Source organism: Abramis brama (assembly GCF_963993115.1).
Source record: "Abramis brama genome assembly, chromosome: 20".
In the NCBI taxonomy this organism is placed as follows: Eukaryota; Metazoa; Chordata; class Actinopteri; order Cypriniformes; family Leuciscidae; genus Abramis; species Abramis brama.
In genome coordinates, this window is record NC_139982.1 from 13,593,348 (window position 1) to 13,613,179 (window position 19,832).

A 19,832-nucleotide genomic window follows, 5' to 3' on the forward strand; every position below is an offset into this window, starting at 1 on the left:
GAGAGAGTGGATGAGAGAGAGGGAGTGAGTGGGTGGGTGAGTGAGTGTGTGAGTGGATGAGAGAGAGAGTGAGTGAGTGAGTGGATGAGTGTGAGTGAGTGGATGTGAGTGGATGAGAGAGAGTGAGTGAGTGAGTGGATGAGAGTGAGTGAGTGAGTGAGTGGATGAGAGAGAGAGTGAGTGAGTTGATGAGAGTGAGTGGATGAGAGAGAGTGACTGAGTGTGAGTGGATGAGAGAGTGAGTGAGTGGATGAGAGAGTGAGTGAGTGGATGAGAGAGTGAGGGAGTGAGTGAGTGGATGAGAAAGTGAGTGAGTGAGTGAGTGGATGAGAGAGAGTGTGTGAGTGAGTGGATGAGAGAGAGTGAGTGAGAGAGAGAGAGTGAGTGAGTGGATGAGAGAGAGAGTGAGTGAGTGGATGAGAGAGAGAGAGTGAGTGAGTGGATGAGAGAGAGAGTGAGTGAGTGGATGAGAGAGTAAGTGAGTGAGTGGATGAGAGAGAGTGAGTGGATGAGAGAGTGAGTGGATGAGAGAGTAAGTGAGTGAGTGGATGAGAGAGAGAGTGAGTGAGTGGATGAGAGAGAGAGTGAGTGAGTGAGTGGAGGAGAGAGTAAGTGAGTGAGTGGATGAGAGAGAGAGTAAGTGAGTGAGTGGATGAGAGAGTGAGTGAGTGGATGAGAGAGAGAGTGAGTGAGTGGATGAGAGAGAGAGTGAGTGAGTGGATGAGAGAGAGAGTGAGTGAGTGGATGAGAGAGTGAGTGAGTGAGTGGATGAGAGAGAGAGTGAGTGAGTGAGTGGATGAGAGAGAGAGTGAGTGAGTGGATGAGAGAGAGTGAGTGAGTGGATGAGAAAGAGAGAGTGAGTGAGTGAGTGAGGAAATGGATAGTGTTGGTCATTACATGCTTTCATGGGTGGAGTGCTGGATTTTCCTCAAGTGTTTTCAAATTTCAAGTGTTTTCAAATCATTAAGAAAAAGCCTTGACATCAGCATGAGGATCATTGCGGCTCTTTGCCAATGTGTTAATACAGTCAAGTCACATAAGAGTCAGCATGAGATCATGTCTGATACCTTCAGCTCTGCGGCACTTTAAGTGCCTGACTGTGTCAGTTGACATTTTAAAACAGATTTAATTAGTCTAACAAGGTTGCGATAAAAACATTTGTTAAATGCAATAAAAAATATACTTGGAAAACAAGGTCACCACAGCTGGAGAACTTGACAAAGCACCTTTAAAATCAGCATGAAATTTGATGCCCCTTGCTTTACAGTATCTAAGGTATTCTGAATGTTGCTAGGGTGTTGCTCTATGGTTGCTAAGGTGTTGAGGGTGTTTTTCGTGTGATGCTATGGTGTGGCTTCTAGGGAGTTTTAGCTGATTATCAAAAGAGTCCTCTGTGTCTCTATGTTATTAGCTGATGTTCCTCCATGCAAGTCTAGGATTTTCTTCACTCATTGTCAGTCAGGATGTTTTATGATATGAAAGTCTTACTTTAGCAGTCTGGGCTCGCAGTCTAACCCAGGCAGGAGGAGCCGTGCTGTCTGTCTGACATCATCGCTGTCCACCAATAAGCTGCGGCGGTGCTCGGCGTGAACGATGGCCACACGCATCCACTCCATCAGCGGGGGGAGGAGGAGGAACGGCCTGGGGAATGCAGGAAAAACAACGTGCTTAAGTTTGTATCCAAGACTTTGGTTGAAAAATGGTTGCAATATTAATAACAACAGAGTTGATACGCGATCCGTTCGGAAAAAGGCACCACGGTTCGAAACGCGTGATTCTCGGATTAATTGCGACATCTTTAACCATCATAGAGTGAAAGTTTATCATTTGCACATTTTAGGTCCTGTCAGTTTAAACATTCAAGCGATTTTAAGCCATTTGAGCGCAAGATGATGCGAAACAGAACTGGATTCGGAAGTCACGCTGTTTTCTGTGCGCATTCACACACAGAGCATCGAATTCAGTTCTCTTGTGCTTGAACAGACACACACACACAAGCAAAATTATGTCAAAATGCCCATCTCGGTGAGTATTCTCGTAAACACAGTCGTCACATACTGTTATGGCTTACACAATTGAGAAAGAAAATTGATTCGTATAATTATATTGGATCAGTGCATTCGGCCTTAAAGTGACAGTAGCCTAATAAACCTGCAGCTGAATGTGTCATTGTTAATCAAACTGAAATAGAAAGCTAAAATTAACAAAGATTAATTAAATTTAATTTATTCAGTGAAGATTATGCAGTGTTATTTTACATTCTATTACATTTCCGTAGCTGAATACTGTGAAGACTTACCTGAAAAACATAAGGCACTGTTTATTTCATTTGTATCTTTGTTGTATTGTATTTATCTATGTATGTAATTTGTTTATTATTTTCTATGCAGATTCACTCCCCTTTTGAAATCACCTCAATCATTCAGTGATTAATTCTTTTCACATAGAACTATTCATCTGGTGAAACTGTTTTCATATCGCAATATATATCGCAGAAAAAAAAAAGTGTGCAATGTGGGTTTTTTCCAAAATCATGCAGCCCGAGTTGTAAGCAACTAAAATGGTCTTTTGTTTGCTCTTGATGATAGACAGACATTACGTGATTTCAGATCTGGTATTTAAAATGTGTTTTATTTTTCAAAATATTAAATAGTAAAAAAAAAACTTAATTGAAAAAAAAAAAAAAAATCCAGATTTTTCCTCAAAAGTGAACTAAATCTGACAAAACCTCATTGGAACACCCTCAGAGAGAGAAAAAAATGTATGAATGAAAAATTAATTCTAAAAATGTAAAGTTTTCTTTTAGCACTAGGTTGTGGATTAGAATAAATCTATTGTAATATATTATATTGTTTATATAGATAATTATGACTATAGTATGTCTTTGTTTGTGTGTGTGACAAGTCAGTTGTGTAAAACAAGTTGGGCCACAGCGCACTTAATCTGTTTCTAAAGAAGGGCTTGTGCAACGAGACGGCCCGTGTCTTTCAGCGGCCTGTCATAAAAAAGAACTCACACTGAGAATGAGATACGGCGGCTGAAGTCCTCTTGTTTTCAGCAGCTCAGTGCCACTCCCTGCAGACGTGAATGTGTTGTTTGTATGTGTGTGAGCTTCTTAATAAAAACTTCACACGAGGACAGATATGGGCTGTTTACTGGACCCAGATCAAGACTATATTACGCAATCATTCTTCTGAGTCTCAACCTTTGAAAATGAAGACTGGAGGATTTAAAAAGACTGTCTTGTTCCTCAAAAAATGAAGAAATGAATAAGTAAAAATATAGTATAATATTCTAAAAATTTATTATTATTATTGATAAATCATCATTATTACCGTCATCATCATACAATATTCAAGTGTTTTGGGTTCTAAAAATCTGACCGTCTTGGGTAGCACGTCCTGATTTTGCTGAGTTAGAGACAATCCAGGAACAACATTCCTGTCCGAAAATTTAATCCTAACCATATTCCTAAACCTAACCCTGCCCATAACTTATCCCTAAAATCAGAGGGAAATGACAGGTGAATAACACTGATGTAGAAGCACCTAACCCTGGTTTTAAGACTAAACTTGTCCCTAAAATCTGATTGGTTGATTGGAATTTGTTCCAGGAACATGTTGGCCCTGGTAAAATCAGGTTCCAAGACGGGCGTCCTTCAGAAATGAAGAAAATAATAAAATAAAAAATTATAATATCATAATAATGTTCAATTTATAATTATTATCATTATCATCCAATATTTAAGGGTTTTGGGTTCTAAAAAGCAAACCTTGAATGAAAACCATGTGGTTCTAGTCCCCCTGTGGTGAAAATCCAGCTTTTAATATTGTTTATTTGTTATTAAGTCAACACCATTGCTGAGTATTTTCTCTTTAAAACTGCAGTGAATCAAAGACAGTCTCAAAAACAGTGTTTGAAATCGCTGGTGTTTCTGACGTCACAAACTACCTTAACCAATCAGATCAACGTGTGATCGTCAACGAGTGGATCTCTGAGCTAGAGTGAGTGAGTGGAGGCGGGGCTCATTTGCATATTCATAGAACCGTGTATACTAAATGAGGCAAGGGTGTAGAGTTACATTCAAGCTATTTTAAGACATGAAGATTTTTTTTTTTTTGAGGAAAAAGCATTTAAATATGTAATTTTGGTGATCAAAGATGAGTTTTAAGGGCTACAATTATTGACTACAGGGGGACTTTTAAAGAGGGCTGAAGTGCAAAACCCCTAAATGTGCGCACTCACACCTAGGACCCCAAGGACAGCCCGTACTGTGTACCACCATCAGTTAGTTTTATTTAGCATCCAAGTCAGCCTGAACCATGACACATCACCAGGCACTGATACAGGTCCAGCATCCCCTTCCCAAATCCTAATCTAATCTTTTTCTAAGTAAAGCCTAGAATCTGAGTGTTTGGTCACGTCTCCGCAGCCGTCCATCGGATTCAGAGAAGATACCAATGTGAAAGTTTGTCACCGCTCTGCTCGATGCACAGCAGGAACACAATGACGTCAAACTAAAAAAAACAAGTCATCCCGCCGAGAGTCTGTCAGCCCGGCAAGACATGCAAATGAGACGTACTGAGAGGAGCGTGAAGCTCATTAAACACACAAGATATGCGCTGCAGAGAAAGCGTTCTCCTGAGACCTACAGACGCGCTCAACCACAACAAACAGATCAACTTTGCAGATGACAACTTGATGGGAGCCATTTTGGTTCAAAAGAAAAGACAATTCAAATTCTAAAGTCAGCTTTAGAAGTCAAGTGTGAAACATCTAAAGACAAAGCTAAATTTAGAGAGGCTAAATTTAAATATTGAGGGAAGATACAAAAAGACACAGAATCAATTTTTTTTTTTTGTCAGCTGTTTTGCAGGTGATTAAATCAGATGTTTGTTCAGTTCGCATGGCATTCTCAGTGTTGCCACAACGAGTGGCGCTAAAGTGCACAACAGCGTCCTCTACAGGGTTAAAGTTGACATTTTTATAGCTAGCATCTTGAAAAATAACATGTCTGGCGAAATGACGTAAACATTTTGAAGGGAACTCTATCGCCCCCTTGAGTACTGAGGTTTGTACCCCTGCAAGACATGCGTTAACATGGTCAACATGGCGGTGTAGTCGCAATTTGTTGGCCAAATATTTGTATTTACGTACTTATATAATATTTCTAGCTTTTTATATTTACATTGGTTGCTGTAGTGATAATTGGAGAAAAAAAAAAAAAAAAAAGTGTATTGCAAGCAACGAGCTGTGTAACGTCTACAGCCAGAAAAACAGATGAGGTTAAGTAACATTTGCTTGACTTGTGGTTGTAAAACAGCTCAACCTTAATCCAAGGAAAGATCTTCATGGGAAAGTGAGGGAAGAGGCGAAAAGAAACACACTTAATAACCACATACTTTCCCTAAAATAGTTTAGAAGAGCATTTTAGCAGCCTACCGTATTGATCAAGGGAATTTTCCAAGTGCCAAAGCTCTTAAAACCACTGTCAAGACGAATAGATTGCAGCCAGCTAAGTGTGTTTACTTTGGTCGCTCAAAAGAGGGGGTGGATGGTGTTGGGGAGTTGATATCTGTGAGAGCATACAAGGATTTGATTGTATATCTGTAAGTGTTTGTGTGGAAAAAGATATCAGTCAGTAATAAGTCTGCGACAGGAGAAGTTGATGGGGATTTTTCCATATAATTCATATAACTATCTGAATGTGTATTGGATAGGAAGCAACCACCAAGAGCATTGCTTTATATTATAATTTTTTTTATTGAAAAAAAAAAGCATCATCAAAGACACCATTTTTTAAAGTTAAATTTAAAATCCACTTCTCTTAATTTTTTTTTTTGCTTTCATTTTCCCCCCATTTTTTTTCCTTCCATGAGGCACCAGGTTTTTAAAAAAAAAAAAAAAAATATATAAAATTGTCTAATTTTTATTATTATTTTTTTCTATTTTTTTTCTTTCCTCAAGTTGCATTTTAAAATCCACTTTTTTCTCTCTTTTTTTTCAAACATCTGAGAGGAACCATTAGTTTTAATGGGCTTGGTGCTTCTGGCTGCTGCTACCAACAGCATTAAAAGCATTAAGCACAACACTCGAATCTAAATACACACTTGATACACACTTTTCCATTGCTAAATAGAATTATTGAGTCCTCAAAGCTTCTCAACCAACAAACAAAGATGATTATAACTCTGTTAGCAAGCTAGGTTACAACTACCGGCCACACGTTCAGGGACAAACACACACGAACGTAAACTTACTGATGCATAGTCCACTCCTCCTTGAATGGAAAACAAAACCAGCATGAAATTTAAGCTCTTCAACATTTTTACAACTCTGCTTTGTTCTGTTGTCAGAGCGCTATGCTAGTGAAAAGCAAAAGTCGTAGTGCCTCCCTTCATCTCTTGTTCAGTTTGGCCCCTGGGTCACGCTTTCCACAATGACCCATACTTCTGAATCAAGGGCTCAAGTTCAACCCGCGGCCTTCGACCTGAAACCCGAGCTCAGCTTCAGCCTACATCAAAGCTTGGCTAATCAGCGCTTGTGGAAACCTTATAGCGCTTTGGGCTAATTTGCCGGACTAGCATTTACACATGTGTTAAGGCCTCTAACGTGACTAGATTACAGCAGAGATGTAACAGTGATTAAGAGTTCACTACTGAGACCACACGGCTGTTTCCCTCGCTTTAAACGTATATAACGCTGAAGTATTTCTCTGAGTCATATACAAACACTAGCGTCTGGCAGGCAACTCCATGGCCACTGCATATTAAACGCTGTGGTTTTCAAGCCAGGAATTTCTAGTGGTTTTGGCAGCGGATGATGATTAATCCCAGCATCACTTTAAATGGGAGCGTTATTTCATATATTTGTTTGAATTCAAAAATCGTGTGTAAATAGTAGGCTATACTGTAGCCCACCACTGAGATTTTGATAAAGAGTCTTTTATACATCGGTTGATTCTGAATGAGGCCTCGCTTGAAGATGTTATTGTTTAATTAGTGCTCTAGCGGTCATTCATATTGCCGTCTTTTCTGTTTTTCTTTAATTATTGCTTATCGTTTCCTCACTGCTGGGGGTAGATATTATGGGTGGATATTAAGATATTACCAATCACACCTTGCACCAAGAGAATGCAAAATGCCAGTTTTTATTTAAATTTTTTAATTGATTTTTATGGTGTAATTAATTATTAGCTTTAATTATTAGCTTTCCATCAACTTACAAACCCCCAGCAGTTCCTTCACAACCCTATGGGAAATCCTGTTTAATGCACTTTGAAAATATATATTTTTTTCTCTTTGTATTTTTTCATATCACTATAGTACAAGATTATCCTGTTCAAAAGTAATCTAAAAGTATAATCATCAGATTATATTCCCTAAAATGTGTAATGTAATAGATTATACAGTTTTCATCATGTAATTTGTATTCACTCCAATTTGTAAGCAATCTACCCAAAACTGTTTATGTATACTTGTGAGAATTTAGTACTAGACGTGTCAGACTAACAGCAAACATGATTTTTTTTTGTCTGACTCTCATTTCACAAGGTGAGATAAGAAATGATCAAAAAAAAAAAAAAAAAAAAAAAACCCTATGCTCTCTAGCTAGTTTGTATGACCCTGCTGAACCAATGAGCGTTTTGCTGTCCATTGGTCACGTCTTAATTTTGCAATTTCTAATATTGCATTAATATTGCATCCTTCCCATGAGCAGTAATTTTTTACATTTCAGAGCGAATTAAATCTCTTTTTTTTTTGGCCCATTTTACCTGTAAAAGAAAACTTGCTTAATAATTATGCACACCTGAATATAATAGTTTTTCACTTCCAGCCTTCCTTAACAATTATTTAACACTTATAAATAATTTAATACAAAATTAATAGTAGTTATTGAGATTAAGGTGTGGTCTGGAATTGCTAAAATGTACTTTAAAAAAAAAAAGATCAAAATATCAATTTGCATAATAATTATCCACATACTGTAGTTTAAACTTCATTTTAGAAACTTCATCTTAGGACTCATTGGTGATGGTACTTCTATACTCCAATTAGCTGGTATGTGTGGATGTGTCTTGTCTTCTCTGTCCTGATTTGGGGTCAGCGTACCTTCCACCCCTCTCATCTTACAATTACATCTGACTCCTTAATGTGCGACCACTTACAACCCAGCACTCCCATTCACCTCTGACCCTTTCCTCCCTCTCTCTCCACCAACTCCATAAGAGCCATCATAAATCAACACTTCCTATTACAAACCTCTAGCTCACAAATCCAGACTTCACTGGATCTGCAACGCCCCCTTTCGGTTTACAGGCCCCTGTTTGGACCACACAGTACGCCAGTGTGCCATTGTGGTTTCATTTCAAGCAGAGGTTTTAAAGACTTTTCAATAGAAGGCACAGAGAGAAGACCTTAAATAATGATTGAGCCCTTTACCGTAATGACTGCCAGGGGTGAAGCACCACCTGTATCCCATTTTGCCTTTCTACTAAACACACAGAAATCTTTTCTGGCACAAGCATTAAGGAAGATTCATGATTGGAGTCCTGGAGTTGGCAGTAAGGCTCCGTTGTTGTTTTCCACTTAAGTTTGTTAGTTGAAGGTCTTACACAAGTGATCCAGCTGTAGCCAATATCAAGATTCGCCCTTTACTTAAAAAACATACAACCTGATAATTGCAAACATACGTATACACAAAAATCGCAAAACACGTGGACAATTGTGCTTGGCGTTCAACAACAAACATCAAAGAAACAAACATCTCAGCCCATCAACGACGTACTGGATTTACTTTGTTTTTGGATGCGGGATAAAGTTTCCAGAAATTGTTGTACCTATGTCACCCATTTTTTTAATTAAATAAGTAATTTTTGAGCTGATTTTGGTAAAGTTTGTGAAAAGTGTTTCATTTAAACACACACTTGTTTTCAAAATCAAATACATGTCAAAGATGAAGCATCAAGAATACAAAAAGAATATTAGCTTAGGCTATCTTGTTTGCTATATAAACAGTAGCAATGATATCAGTAGCGTAAATGTCACTCAGATGTTTTTGATACGTGTTGTGTAGTTGTATAGTTGACATGTTGTGTAACTACATGGCTAATATTTATCCCATTGAGTGACTTAAATGGCTTCTGTGTAGCTAGTTTTTGTTAGTAGCGTGTAGCTAACTACTTTTTCAAAATGCTAGCAACTGTCGCTTGACTGCCTCAAATTGTTAGAAGCTTTTATCTTGGCAAGTTGCTTCCTCAACATTTTTTGAATCCTACAAACAGGCGTCCTTCCAAGAGTAACTCAGTGAAGAGCTAATATTTACAGTACACATGTAACTGAACCCTGCATAACATAAACCTTCTTATTTACCTTTAGCAAGCAGGTAATATCCTGAGGACATCCTTGCAGAAAGACAGACAGCTAATGACCCAGGCTTAAAACAAACCTCTCTTTAAGAACAAAATATAACGAACGTTTAGGAAACAGCAGCTGGAAAAGGGTTTTGAGCAGCTCCTCACATTTCTATATATCATTAACAGCTTTAAAGTACCTTGAGGCTGTTGGATTTCACAGAGCTTACTTACATATCAATGGGCCATCAGGGGTTTGGGGTGTTAATTAGCTTAGCACCCATTGTGTGAATTGGAGACTGGATTAATGGGAGGGGAATAATAATGAGGCTCACCTTTCTTTGCTCAGGGCCATCCTGGGCGGATCCAGGTTGGGGTTCTCCATGGACTCCATCTGAGGGCATCGGAGGAAGTAGTAGAGCGTGTGGAGGGCGTCCGGGGACCAGGACACTTGCTGCTGCTGGCGGGCATGACGTGCCGGACTGAGCCCGTGCCGGACAGAACTGAGGCGCTGCATGTGGTGCATGGCCCGTGACACCAGGTCACCTGATGATAACGACAAACATGGACCAATCAGACACTTCAGAGCAGGCTAATAAAGGTTCATTTAGTTTAATAAAAAATGCACTTTGTACATTACAATGACTTGAATACACCTCGCCTATGATTATTATGTTTTTGTTTTTTACACAGCATAAGGTAAAATATTGAATTGTGAGGTCTTTATTTTTGTTTGTTTTTTTGCACACAGAAAGTATTCTCCGTCGCTTCATTACATTAATGTTGAACCACTGTAGTGACATGGACTATTTTAATGATGTCTTTACTACCTTTCTGGGCTTTGTGGTACATAATGAAGAAAAATCCTTAGTAATAGAATGAAATTATGAAAAAAAGAAAAAAAAAGAAAAACTATAGTCTGGCACAATATTGTATTGTTTTTAGCAGTATTAGCATTATTGTTTGAGCAATGATAATTTTTGTTAACTCATTACACAATTCCAAGTCATGTGGTGCAACCAGCATGAAGAAAAAGAAAATGTATTTATGATAAAACACAAATAAATAAAAATATTAACTAATTCATTCATTCATTCATTCATTCAATTTTTACGACATGGACCAGGTTAGTTCAGATTGTAAAATGTCACATGGTACAACCTTCCAAAAACAATGATATTTATGAATTATTACTTTAAAAAATACTTTTTATCTTAAAATATATATTTTTAAGATAAAAATAGATAAAGATAAAAATATAAGAACAATAACTCTTTTTATTGATGCTAAAAAAGACAATGCTTTACCTATTAAGCCAAAAATCAAGTTGAGATACGATTATGAATGCTTGCACCAAGACACACAAATATAATAATAATGGATACAATCATTTTAATAATAATATATATTTAAAATGTTTGTAAAATAATGGATAAGAATGAATCAGAACAGATAAAATGATTTTAGAATAATAATGAAAAAAATGTTTTACATATTTTTCCTTTCCTTTTTCTTCTTTGTCATTGACCCAGATATCAAATTATCAGCAAACCTCAAGCAGAAGCTAACAAGTCCTTGGCCACTTATTGAAACCAAAAGCCACAAGTTGGCCTTCATAGATATGTGGAATGTGAATGTGAGAGAGATTTCATCCGTCTCTGTGGATGAAACACCCACCTGCTGTTTTTTCCCTTTATGGATCTCACAGTTCCACTAAATAAGAATATCATACTGTTGTACCATCTACTATTTGTACCACGAGTCCGATAAAATTTTTATTCTCAACATGTGGTAGGAAACAGTCCTATTACCAACTAAACTACATATGGACACACAGATATCATTCAATGCATGTCTACGCTAACTTGAGAAGCAAAGTAGTGGGCTGTTCACTCCATTTGTGGGAACATGTAGACTTCATTTGTGGTAATCACCCCTTGGGTTCATTTTCAAACCACAGAGTGGTTTGTGAGTAGGAAGAATCCTCTGTTATTATCATCTGAAATTTGCCAAACTTGTAGCAATAGGGGCCCTATTGTGTTCTGCCAGGCCCTACAAAGTGTCTTAAGAGAATTTATGAAACAATCAGGACGTTTGGGGCTTTGCTACTAATGCCTGCCCTGAAGGCTGAGATCAGTGCGATTGGACTGGGGATATAAATACAACATCCTCAAAGCTCGTGGTAATACTTGTTGCAATGAAAAGGCCCTGATATACTCACAGAAAAGATCATTTTGTCGTTCGCTTAGTGGTAATAAGTTTGAAAAACATAAGCAGTGGTATATAGTGAACATCCTGACACAGACTGACCGCAGACTTTCCTCTCAATAATGCAACAAACAAACACGCAACAAAAATTACAGCAGTGGGAAAACAGCAGTTAAGAAAGCATTTGATAATAGCGATGTGGATATTTTTGCATGAGCTCTGCAATTCGGCACTCCAGTCAAGTAAAGTCACGTTTATTTATATAGAACTTTACACAATAGATTGCTTAAAATCAAGCAGCTTTACAGCATTAAACATAAAAAACAGTGTCACTTTAAATTTGAATTGCAACTTCAATTTCTACTCTGAAGCAGCTCTCCAGTGTGTTCATGTTTATACCCGCATCTTATCTCAACGAACTGAACTGAAGAAATGAACCGGAGAAGTTTTCCATGTCAAAGAGGGCGGAGCCTCAGAGCCACACCTACCTATTACATCATCACCACGGACCAATGGTAGTTCGAAGGTGTTTACCAGCCGAGGCAACCTTTTCCCTAAGGTTTGCTTTGGCAAGCTGTTTCAAGCTTCGGAAACGAACTCTAAATAAACTTCGTTTTGGCCTGATTTTGTTTAAAGGTGACATATTATGCCCCTTTTTACAAGAAGTAATAGACAAATTCTGGAGACACCATATATATATATGTGAAATTTCAGCTCAAAATATCCCTCAGATCATTTATTCTAGCTTGTCAAATGTGCCCCTTTTTGGGTGTGAGCAAAAACACGCCGTTTTTTGTGTGTGTCCCTTTAAATGCAAATGAGCTGCTGCTCCGCCCCCGTTCAGAATAGGGCCGATCCTTTACACGAGCTTCGGATACTCCGGCGAATAACAAAACACGCGAATCTCACTCATCCAAAATCTCAGTGAGTGCAGTCTTACAGAGACTCAGGAAGAGGTTGGAACTTTTAGACGCACATGGACGTTTCTGAATGGTTAGTGGATACATTATGTTGTTTTTCTGGAGTCACACTGATTCATCTCATCGACTTGCATGTACCGTCACGTTTAACTTTTACACAAGTTGACACAGTTCCCTGAGGTCTTTATGAGACAGCTATGACATTTTTTTGGTCAAATATTGCGCAAATATCGACTTATTTTTAATCTTAATATCGACATGCTTGCAGAGAAAGGCTTACCAAAACAAAGTTACTTGGTTGTCACTTTTCACGTTTTCCGGGTTACTAGATGCACACGATTATAGCACTTAAACATGGAAAATGTCAGATTTTCATGATATGTCCCCTTTAAAATTACGTCACATCAGTTTGTTCTTTGATTTAGCTTGAAGTATACCAGGGCGTTAAGGTTCTTCCCTTTCAACCACCCCACCAAATTCCAACTGAAAGGGCTACAAACAACAGCAAATTTTTCACAAACCCATATTTGTTTTATGGGCCCAAATCCACCATTTTCGGTTGTGTAGATGCCCCATGTGTGTCAAGGGTTCCAGGGCAGCTGAAGACGTACAGATGCCCCACTGTCCACCACATCTCCCGCGTACAACTGGATCAAACCTACACGAGAGCTCGTGGGGAGGTGCCAACCTCACAGGCGGTGCACAAAGAGAGCTCTCACTGAATTCATAGAGTTTGTGTGCGATTGCTAATGCCCAACCGAACGCTTGGTCTGCATGAACGTGCCCTTGTGCTGTGGGAGACAAGCAGCAAAGTGTTCAGGATTTTGCCGGAGGAAATCCATGCCTTCCAATGGAAAGACGCCAACCCTGCCACCTCTGGGCCCGTGGCATGATGAGTAAACACAGGTAAAACAGCTCAGAGGAAGACAGCCCATGCCAACAAAGACCTCCTTCAACTGCAGGGGAAATATCCCATTTTCAAATGTAAACTTGTGTGAGGAGGGAACCGAACCATTGCACAATGAACCGACAGTCAGACTCAGCTGAATAAGGAACTGTAATCTTTGTACTTTACATTTGTTCAGCTTTCCACTTGTATAATATCCAGAGCAAACAATAAACCCCAGACCAGATGTTGCTTTTATCAAGGGAACCGTGTTGAGACAGACATGCTTCGTTTCAGTGGAGATGAGTCAGGCATCATGAAGTCAGAGGAGAGACTGGTAAAGCGTTTCATCTTCATTGAATTCTTATAGGAGTATCTATCGCCATAACATCCTACAGGAATTATCTAGAACAACAGATACACAAGACTTTCAGTTGACTTCCAGCCTCTTTTTGTTTGTTTTTTCTTTATTTCTGTCACAGAACTTTCTGTTAAGAAAGCAAACATGCCTGCTCTTTGGGAACAACATGGTGGTGTTTATCCAGAGCATAAAATAATAGGCTAATCGGGTCAGGGAGATAAACAATGTCCCCTTTATCTCCTTTTCCATGTTGTGTTTGCAGGGATAACACCAAGCAATTGTTACTCTATATGGTACTTGCTACAATCTTGATTCTGTTGAGTGAATTCTTTTATATACTTTTATAATTTAATATGTTTATTTATATAATAACAATTATATAAATATATATATAATGTAATTTTATTATTTTACAAATATGCACATATATAATCTGTTATAATCTGTATATATATATATATATATATATATATATATATATGTTTAGATACATTTGCAAAATAATATGCATATAAATACATAAGTATATAAAAATTAATTTTAGGTTGGATTTTTCAATTTATTTTCATGTGTTTTTTATACATATAATTATTATATGCACATATGTACATATCATATATTTTTAGTCCATTTGTACTTTTTCCGTTTATTTTACTTGATGCACTATTATTTTGCACTATTAACATTGAATCCAATACAAATATAGTTTGTAGTACAGTACAAAGCAATTTTTGCATTCGATATTAAGGATCTGACATTTGCAATAAGCTCCACACTGAAAGTTTCCAGCGTGTATAATCTTCTCTTAAGCATTAGCTTAAATGTGACCTTTCTGAGTTGTAAATGATTCAGTATGTTTCATAATGAACACGAGAGAGAGGATAAAAGCACGAGTATCAGACGTAGCAGACCGACAGGAAGGAAGTCGAGACACTCACTCAGTTCTGAGATGCTGCCCACACATGTGGCCAGTAAAGCCTGCTCGAGTGTCCGCAGCTCCAGTTCAGCGTACGCATCCTCTCTGCTCTCCAATCCCGTCTGACATCCCTCTGTGTACGGACTGAAATGAGCCGGAAGTGACAGAACACCTAGAACACAAAGAAAGGAAACGTAAATGTAAATGACACTTAAAATATGTCTAGCAAAACTCATTTATTCCAATAGGAAATTGAGTAATCTGGTGCTTAATTTATAAAATGTTGCATAGAAACCGGCCTGCATTTGATCTGTGTACGCACAAAAATATGTGCAAATGCCTCTACCTTGCAAACGTAGCCTACAGGTGAAACTCGAAAAATTGTGCAAAAGTTAATTTATTTCAGTAATTCAACTTAAAAGGTGAAACTAATATATTATATAGACTCATTACATGCAAAGTGAGATATTTCAAGCCTTTATTTGTTATAATTTTGATGATTATGGCTTACAGCTTAGGAAATTTCTTTAAAAATTTGAGATTTTGAATTTGGGGTTTTCATAAGCTGTAAGCCATAATCATAAAAATTATAACAAATAAAGGCTTGAAATATCTCACTTTGCATGTAATGAATCTATATAATATATTAGTTTCACCTTTTAAGTTGAATAGCTGAAATAAATTAACTTTTGCACGATATTAACATTTTTCGAGTTTCACCTGTAATTAATGTCATTAACATATAAATAAGCAGCAGTTAACGTCCAAATCCTTTACTTGAGAATGGCGATTTCCATACCTGCAGTACTCTAACTCTGCCACAAGGAAAAGTGCGTCTCTGCCACTTCAAAAACCGTTCTTATAAATATGAACGTTGGCGTGGATTTTTGCATACGCAAACCGCGTATACTAAATGAGGCAAGGGTGTAGAGTTACATTCAAGCTATTTTAAGGCATGAAGAAAAACACTTAAATAAACACTTAAATGATTGACTACAGGGGAATTTTAAACATGGATCTTGCCATTTTTTTTTTTTTTTTTTCAGAGTTATATGCAAAAGAAAATTGTTCTACACAAAATCAGTTTTCATTTGCAGTATTTACCACTTTCAAAACTGCAGTCACAAGAGAGATCAGAAAAACAAAGGTGACATTATTATCCAAAACCCAGCCTTGAAAACTACAAATTTCAATTCCAAACACACTTTTCACATAGGTTTACATGCTTCAGGGAGGAACACACAAACAAATGCAAGAATTGGCAACCTCAGCAGATTCTATTGTGGGATTGTGAAACACTTTGACTCAATCCAAACAGCATTACTAATAAAACGTCCCTGCTTTTGACCAGAAATCACGAGAATGACAGCCAATGCTGACTAGAGCTGTGTTTTTTTCTCCAAGGTGTTGTCCAAGATAACAAAGGTTGCACAAGGCCAGGACAGTCACTTCCTCTGTAAACATCTTCTCTTAAGTCCACAGTGCTGTTTTCAAGAACAACCTGGTGGTTCAGTGTTGATAAGTTAGTGGGACTTTCCCAGTATAATGTGACTGAAATGAGTCAACTCAAGGTTCTCAGAGCAATGTTCTAAACCTTAAACTGATCACCTGCCCCGTTAAACTATTGCATAAGACCAGGATGGATTTATTAAAGCAATGACTTGTGGCAGAAAAAGAACGGCTACGGTTACATAACATGAAATGATCTGCTTCGCTCCCTCAACCTCTTTTTATTTCCAGACTTGTTGGGATGTTTTGGACTTAGTGAGTCAGAGTTTGGTTTATGAGACAGTCAAAGCTTCATTCTACAGTTTCCGTCTTTTAATTTGTGTTTTGCTGAGCCATCATTGGTTGATTTAGTTGACTTGTCTCCAGTAGTGACATCCTGTCCATATGAAAGGATCAGGAAAAACAGAGAGATCAAGGAAGGGGAAACTTGTGCAGTTACGTTTCTCACTGGTTCTTTGTAGTTCTGGACAAAGCTTTGCTTTGGCCTTTAGGGGTGAGAGACCTGCCAAGGAAAAGGAAACAAGCAAGGAACCCTACCAGAGAAGCAAAAACAAAGCAATATTGTAAGTCCTGTTTCTGATTTATGCATGGAGCTTCACAGGAAAGACGGATCTCTATCCCATCGAATATTCTGGGTACGGTACAAGTTAAGCTCCACTGACAAGATTTGTGGCATAACACACAAACAATGATTTCCACTTGTCCCTTCTTTCCTTTACAGTGAGGCTCTTACAGTGGAAGTGAATGGGGCAGATTATGTATCATTAAAATGCTGCCAGCGTCCGAAATCACTGCATGGGATTATAAAGTGTCCATCAAATCTTGGTGGAAGTAGTACAGTAGGTCATCCGGGTCATTTTTGCCCAATGGTTTTTGAACACTATGCATTTGGACATACTACTCTTTTGATATACTGTTATTCGCATACTATATAGTAAGGAAGTTGGCATTTTCAGACACAGCGACTGTTTTAGTAGTATAGCCAAAAGACAAACAATATTCTTGTTAATAAAAACAGTTGGTGGGTGGATTTTTATCATCATAGGGTGGTTGTGTACACACACTGCCGGCACATTTATTTTCAAAGACCATGTAAAAGTGAATTTTGCATAATAGGTGCCCTTTAAAAGAAGAATAAATGTAAGTGCTTTGATAAAATTATAAGCATTTTTTTCTGTTGTTAAATCCTCCAAAAATGACCCATTTACTTCCATTGTTAGGTGCCTTTTTTAACAGATTTGAAATAATTTATTGTGGTAATCAATGCACCATAAATTCAGTTAAGTGAGCATAACTTCCATCCAGAATTTCCATTTAGTCATTTAGCAGACGCCTTTGTCCAAAGCGACTTACAAATGAGGACTAACTGAAGCGAGTCATCGTGAAGAGGCAAAAACAACGCAAGAAGAGCTCAAAATACGAAGTTCAGGCATTGCTCAGAGTAGCATAAGCCAGACAAGGGAGGATTAAAGGAAAAGGAAAGGTTTTTTTTTTTTTTTATGAGGTTAAGTGCTCACGGAAGAGATGGGTTTTCAGCTGTCTTTTGAATGTTTTCAGGGATTCTGCATTCCGGATGAGGGATGGGAGATCATTCCACCGGCATGGAACCGTGAATGAGAATGTTCTGGAAAGTGATTTTGTGGCTCTCTGTGATGGAACCACGAGCCGTCGCTCATTGACCGATCGTAGGCTTCTGGTAGGGATGTAGACTCGTAGGAGCGAGTGAAAGTAAGAGGGAGCTAAGCCTGTGGTAGATCTGTAAGCAAGCGTCAATGCTTTGAACTTGATGCGAGCAGCGAGTGGAAGCCAGTGCAGAGAGATGAAGAATGCTGATAAGTGCCTATCCATACTACCAACAGGGCCAGATTCGAGATATGCCAATGGTTTCTGGTTCTGCCAAAGATTCAAGACATTTACAGATGAGGGTGGCTCCAGGTTTCATGAATACAGCCTATTTATAATACCACAGTGTGGCAACAGTAAAGTACTATGGGAATGACTCCTCAGACTACTCACAAACACTGGGATCATAAATTCCAGTAGACAAAGCTAAATGTTTGTTTACAGTAAACACCCTCATAATGGTATCTGTGATTTATGTTTATTACGGTATATTTACAACTTCAGGGTGGCTGAGTACCAACAACACTCCTAAACGTGACATGAAATCAGATACGCATAGAGGGAAATAACCTTTTTTACATGCATGAGATCCTAAATATATGCTTCCAGCGACACCACCTTAGCAAAACTAAATGCTAACGCTTCTGGGTGGTTCCAGTGTGGTTAGGTGGTTTCTATGGCCTTATCTCTAGTTGTAATGGTCTTTCTATAGGTGGTTGATTGGGTGTTCTGTTGGTTGCTAAGTGTTTGCTAAAGTTTAATCGTTAAAGTGGTTACAAGGCAGTTTTATAGTAAAGCCAAAATATACTTAAATTTTGAGAGAAACACTTAGCTGAACACAAAGCCTTTCAAAGCATGCTCTATTTGATAGCATGTGCAAAAACAGGCGTTCGACATGCACACTAGATTTAGTTTTATCTGTCCACATGGACGGTGCGCTTGCAACAGCACAAACGCAAGGTAATTGTTGAGACAGAAGAGTCCACTAGGAGGCAATACGCAGTTTTGTATTGTGCAGAAGTCGAAGAAGAGTGCGGAAAGAGCGATGCAAAACAACAAGAACAGTGAACAAAGCAGCATATCATTCTCCATCGTTTTTGTTTTAGTTCTTGTTCTAAACTTCGCATGCAATGGCGGATCCACTACTTTCGTTCTTCTATCCTCAGAGCGAATGTCCTGTAAATGACACGACTCGGTGCTGCCCTCTAACGTCTTGTAGAGTATTGAAGAGCAATTGTACTGCGCATGTGTGCTCATCCATGGTGGAGTATACTTTAAAAACTGTGTGGACACGACTGTGCACGAGATGGAAGTGAAGTATACCCAGGCCTTTATGCACCAAAGATTAGGCCTACTTAGAATAAGAGAGAAGAGTATAAGAGATAGTGATATCTGCTAGAACAAGCACCACTAAATATGGCTGACAGGATGCAGAGATTTCAAGAAGGCCTTATTTCCTCTCCTGTGGTACATGACTGTAAATATAAAACATATGGCTAGGTATAAAAATATATTGCTTGGTTAGTTCTCCATGACTGTCCAATTAATTGTGGGCCAGGATTTCAGGGAAGTCAGAGAGAACGCACATGTAAGTAAATGATTACTGGACTTCCCATTTCAGGATTGTTTTGTGGTTCCAATTTCTTGTTCCATCATGGATCAGATGGCGTGCTTTATATGACTATGCACTAATTTAGATGAGTTGCAAACACATGCACATGTCTGTCCACAAACACACAAACATAATGGATGCAGCATGAGAAACCGCCGTTTATGAGAAGCTTTAGGTTTCATCAAATGGTATTCTAAACCCCTCCATGAAAATCCAACCCACAACAAATTTGTCCAGCTGCAGTGGGTAAAGCGTCTATAGGGCAGGACAAAGCCTGGAGTATTTGCTGATGCTGGCCGTTCCTTACAATGGAATCGGCTTTACAATAAGCACACATGCCTGCAACTACACTCTCTCTGCGGTTACCGTTTACTCACAAGGGTCATAAAGGGCGTCACTTGACAAGCTTGTGATCTATTTCCATTTATAGGTTTCATTAGAAGGT

General features: G+C 38.3%; 1 protein-coding gene across 1 annotated transcript in view; it reads right to left on the reverse strand.

Annotated features, from left to right (window-relative positions):
• Positions 1 to 19,832, reverse strand: part of abtb2b (ankyrin repeat and BTB (POZ) domain containing 2b) — a 53,332-nt gene that overhangs the window by 8,857 nt on the left and 24,643 nt on the right. The window contains exons 2-4 of the mRNA XM_084095456.1: positions 14,666 to 14,815; positions 9,688 to 9,898; positions 1,489 to 1,641 (exon numbers count right to left, since the gene is read on the reverse strand). Coding sequence (XP_083951582.1) covers positions 1,489 to 1,641; positions 9,688 to 9,898; positions 14,666 to 14,815 — 514 coding nt within the window. The remainder of the gene's footprint in view (positions 1 to 1,488; positions 1,642 to 9,687; positions 9,899 to 14,665; positions 14,816 to 19,832) is intronic.